The 5,451-nt window shown below is 44.1% G+C and overlaps 1 protein-coding gene across 1 annotated transcript in view; it reads left to right on the forward strand.

Moving 5' to 3' along the window:
• The first annotated feature begins 285 nt into the window (after positions 1-285).
• The window catches only part of DNAH5 (dynein axonemal heavy chain 5), a 291,360-nt gene continuing 286,194 nt past the window's right edge, over positions 286-5,451 (forward strand). Inside the window, exon 1 of the mRNA XM_025209635.1 lies at positions 286-509. Coding sequence (XP_025065420.1) covers positions 354-509 — 156 coding nt within the window. The 5' untranslated portion in view covers positions 286-353. The remainder of the gene's footprint in view (positions 510-5,451) is intronic.

Genomic DNA, 5,451 nt, shown 5'->3' on the forward strand with positions numbered 1-5,451 from the left:
CTATTGAAACAGGAGCTTTATTTCTCTTATCCCACTTATACCATGAAATCCATTTGCTTATTTTTCCTAGAGAGTAAACTAGAGCTAGAGAGGAAAACAAGTTAAAACAAGAGCTCTTTCCCAGCAGGAGGGTGATGCAGCTATGCTAGGGGGACAGCCTGAGCCCAGCAACACTGTGAAGGGGGAGGAGGCAATTGAGATGCAGCGTCTGCAAGTGTCTAAGGATTCCTCCTCACCATGGAAACGGCAGCAGCAAACAGCGGCTGTGGGAGCAGGAGGCAGAGGTCTCCTTTCCATGCAGTGTTAGCACTGCTCTGCTCCCGACAGCATTGAGCTTCCAGGAGGCAGAGGAAATGGAGCCAGGTGCTGGGGACCAGTCAAGCTCAGGGTCTGCTCCTGCCTCTGTGGCCCCCCATCCAAGTAGATTGCAGCTCCCAATGAAGAGTGGCTCCCGCCATGCCAGGCCTGTGCAACCTATTGCCCCGGTGGAGAACATCAAAGAAATGCAGGTGCGGCAATGGGGGGCCAGTGGGTGCTGGTGGGGAGTGGGGAGTGGGGATCCCACTTCTCTGTGCTCCCAGATGCTCTGTTGCTGGGGGTTGAAGATGCCAGTCTCATATAGGACAGAACAGAAGCAGGATCTTGACTACAGGCTCTTTTTTCCCCACCCCTTCAAATAAATACAGCCTTGCTATTGCTGTAGGGCAGATGCAAATTGACAGAGGACAGAGGGAGAGAAACATAAGGCACTGGCTGTTCTAGCAGCAGTGACGCACCCAGACTGTGGCATTTCACCTATTTCCATGCTGCAGTGTCCCCCTTCTGTACCATTAGCTGCCTACTGTAGCTCCACTTTACCTTATTCTCTGACTTTTATTCTCCTCCACAGCCAATTCTTGGCTATCATGAAGCAAAGCATTGTTTCCTTGTGTTCCTGTAAACTTTCTACAATACACTTACTTTTGCCTAAAAACCACAACAATTCTTCCTTCTGGAATCAAAAAGTGACTGACCTAGAATTCACCCTTCTAAACAAGCAAAAGGCCCAGGGTTTGCAACCCTTTATGCTCCACAACAGTACTGGAAAATAAATTGTTTTAAGGAAATCAAATGTAATAATAGTTTCCAGGGAGCTGAAAAACTTTTAGCTTTCATAATGCTAGCTGATCCATGATGCCCTAAACAGGCTGACAAATGCCTAAGGCTATTAGCTCTGCAATTATGGTAACTTTGCAAAGCTTTAAATTACTTACCTACTCAAATTTTTACATGATTAGACTTAAAAGTGGGACTGGCTTGTGCTTTCTTTCATCCAGGGCCTAAAACAGTACGTAAAAGCAAGGTGTCAGGTGAAAGATCAGTATATAGCCTCCAGCTGTTGATATTATTCCTACTTGACTACCCTTTGTCAGAAATGGCAAATGCTTAATAGTTTATGAAGCCATCTGAATTAATTAATTCAAAAGCAGTTCTTAATATGTGTCCAAATCACTTCTTTTTGCTTACATTAAGGCTTGGTTCTGGTCTTACAGAGCACGTATTTGTTGGATCTTTTTGAGGTCCAGAAAATACTTAACATTCTTCTGTAGCACATCTTAAATGCTTGTAATTTTCTAACTTCTTCGTAAGTGTCCAACCTTCACAGTTGTACTTTGCTATCAGTGCATTTAATAAGCATGTCTTTGTTCTATTAGTAATTTGCCTACTCATCCATATTGCATTCAAATCCCTTACCACTGCGTGAGCTTTGCCTAACCTGGCTTATTCCATTTATGTGTTTATTGTCTTCAGTTAAGATTACACCCCAGTATGTAGAACTTGAGACTTGCTTCAAGAACTCATTTTCTGTCAGCTCTGATTCTTTGTCGAGAGAGACATGGGCATCACTTTGGTCTTTGGAATATCAAGGATGACATGATGCCATGTCTTTTTCCTAGCACAACTCCTTCCTTGCTGTAGGTCTTTTAGCTCTTTTAAAGGAATTGCAACCAAAACAGTGTTATTTGCATACTTCAAATTGTGAAGCCTTCTGACTCTGATTCTCAGATGCCTTTCAGATCCTCCTCATGATCCCCACATAATCACTCCTGCATACACCTGGAAGACTGACAAAGAGAGAGTGTGCAACTTTGTTGCACTCCTTTGTGTACTTGGAACCATTACGCTATCAGGCCAGCAACCTGGCCTGGCTTTTTGTCCTCTGTTCGGTTTGCACAGCAGATCAGTCAGATGAGGTGGGAACTCATCTCAAGCAAGCATAACTATAGATTCATTTATCCAAAGGAATGATAAGCTTTATGGAAGTCTACAAACCAAGAGACACGGATCTTGTCCAAACTCTCTTGCTTTCTCCATCACAGTTTTTCAATTCTTCACCTGGTTACTGGTCATCCTGTTTATCATCAGTTGGAGATGAAACAGATCACATTATTGAGTTCATCACCTGCTAGTAACAGTTTATTTACTTCAAGGCCTGTGTTACTAAATTTAAATCTGTCAAGTGATGGGACTTCTTCATTTTAGCAGAATAGATTTGTCCATGGTCCTAGAGACTGCCTGTTTGGAGAACTTTCTGAATATGTAACTTAATCTTTGACAGACATTTTCTTACCGTTTAATCTTTGCAAACTAATTTGGTGGTGAATAAAAATCAGCAAATAAGTTAAGGTTTGTGGGTGGCCTGAGCTAAGATGTTGGAGTAGAAAGAATGGAGCTGCAATAGGTGCCTAATTCAAGACCTCAGGAGAAATGACTGATTTTTGTAGAGAAAGGAAGTAGTGTGGATGATGGGCTTGAAAAGGATGTAGCAGGTATATCTTTTTCCCTGGGTAAGAACCTGCATACCAGAAAGGGAGCTGAGAGACATAGGCAGAAGGTAAGGCAGGATGGCACCTTATAGATTACTTGGTTCAGAGAGGCATGAGCTTTTGTAAGCTACCACCTGCTTCATCAGATACTATGAATGATATCACAACTTTTACCTTATTTACTGCCCTTTATTCTACCCCACCCTCAATTTTTTGCTTTTGCTTTTACACTACTTCTTGAAGCAAAGCATTGTTTTCATAGCATGAAATGATTTAATAGAATTTGACAAAGTAGGTTGTAGCCTATGGCCATCATTTCTATCATTTCCATCATTTCCATCATTTTTCTGTTAGAAAAACAGCACAGGAGTTGGAGCCTACATGCATTCCAACCCCCTGATTGGAGAATCTCTACACAGAGGAGCTCTTCAGCCAGAGGGCACTAGAAAGGTGCTCCATGTGTCACTCCCACCCTTAAGGGAGCTCACTGATTGACATCCTGCTCTTTCTCCTGCTTGGAAAGGGGGCAAGCTGTGAGTAGGCAGTTTGACAGATGAAGGCATGGGGAAATGTGCTGGGAAGAAGTTCTCTGACTCTGGTTCCTGGCCTCCTGGCTTGTAAATTATCTTGTGTTTCTACAGCCCCAACTCCAGGAGCATTGTCACAGCAGTGCAGCTAGGTGAACCACAGGACGTGCCGGCAGGGGTATTCTTCCTGATAGCAACTCTCCTGGGGCTCCAGGAGGGTTTTGCCTGCAGGAGAATGCCTCCCCCTGTGCCAACCCCCCCTTCCCCTTTCTGCCAGTCAAATGATTGGTGGGAAGAGGCCAGAATTTTCCAAGATTGGGGGTCCCTGCAGGGCTCCCTGATAGTTTACCCCTCGGTAGGCTGATGGTGAGCTAGTGCTCTCCTTGAGAGAGAGCAGGGGGGTGTAGGATACTGAGTGTGTCTCTGTCCTGAGGCAAGCATATGGGCATTCAAGTAAGATTGTGGGGCGGGAGATCTTCCTGGTAGGTATCCAGTCTAACTTTCCTCCAAAAGAGCCAAGCACATACAGAATATGTATTGCCTGTGTGAACTCATGCCTCTCTGAATCAGTTAGTCTATAAGGTGCAAAACCTGCTCTGCCTTCTGCCTAAAATGGCAACTGTTAATCCTCAAGCTACTAGTTCAGCTCCATCTTTCATCTACAGGCCAGTAGAAAGCAAGAATTCAAAATAACTCTGCATCAGTTAGTAGCAGCTGAACTCTGAAATGTCATAGAAGCCACCCAGGTTTCCTGGGATGCCCTTAATCATTCCTTTCATTTTGCATGTTAAAAATCCATGTGCACTAATTAATTTAAAAAAAACCTCAACACTGAACTAAATGACTTATTCTTTTTTTTTTAAGATCAATTTCAAGGACTCTGAGTTGGGAAAACTAGAAGTCCCCTTGTGTAATTCCCACAAGACCATTAGTGGGAACAAGAAACTAATCCCATCTTGTTTGCTTTCTCCTTTGATCTATGCTTAAAGAATCTATTTTTTGAAAGTATTTTTAATACCTGATTGAAAGTGTTCTTTATGACCTAAAATGACTTGATTTCAAGCTTATTTTAAATCATTTGCACTAACTTTGTTTTGAGTCTGTACTTTTTAATTATTTAATTAAATAATAACAGGTAAGGCATGTTATGGATTGCTAGACCTGTTAAGCGAAGTCTGGCTCTGACTGTGATTTGATGGATCAGCAAGACTGCTCCCCTGCAAGCTGATCCCCATTACCTGGAGCTTAATAAATGCCTTGGGTGAGTTATCTGGTTTAGGTGGGGAAGGAATTGGATGATTCCCTACAAGGCTGGGAGACTACAGCTGGGGAATTAGACTGCAAAAAAGCAGCTTGATTTCTGTGAGTCAACTTTTACAAGTAATCTGAAGTGTCTTGTGGGGGCCGAGGGGGGGCCGAGGATCGGAAATCCTCGGGAACGCTAGCTGGGGTTGTGGCTGCAATCCTGTGACGGGCAGATGGGTACTCTCTATCACCGGAGCGGAATTAGGCACAGACGGGACACGTATCAGTTGGAAAACAGAGATAGCTTTACTTACACTGTAGAGTCGTATACAGTGCAGGCAAGAAGTGACTTCACACTTCAATCGTAGTTGCAACAATTCTAATCTCTAGTCGCTAATCGAGGAGCTCTTGTAGACCGGGTAGCTCGGGTCTAACTTGGGCATGCAACACGGAGGATACGTCGTAAGGCTTCGTCAATGGTGAGTCGTTGGCAGGTGATCAAGCTGCCGGAGTTCCACTCCGGGAAATCGCGGAGTTCTCCAACTAGGGCGGAAACGCCCCTAACCTTTTATACGGCTAGCGAGCCAATTGCCAGCCACCACGTGGGAATAATTTAACATCGGCCAATCATGTTATGCAAATCTGCATTTCCTCGGCGGGAACTCTATCCACGCCAGAACTCTTCACCATGCCGAGAATTCCCCTGCCTTACCGTGCCTTGTGCTGGAAAGTTCCACTGTGTCGAGGCACTGATCCAAATCAGCTCTGACATGTCTATGATATCTTGCTCCCTGAAGTTTATGTCTTCTTCCAGTTAAATCATTCTCCTGCATGGGCCTGGGAAATAAGGTGGAGTTCCAGGGGTAGGGAAA

This window comes from Alligator sinensis, unplaced genomic scaffold, assembly GCF_000455745.1.
Source record: "Alligator sinensis unplaced genomic scaffold, ASM45574v1 scaffold420_1, whole genome shotgun sequence".
Taxonomy (NCBI): domain Eukaryota; kingdom Metazoa; phylum Chordata; order Crocodylia; family Alligatoridae; genus Alligator; species Alligator sinensis.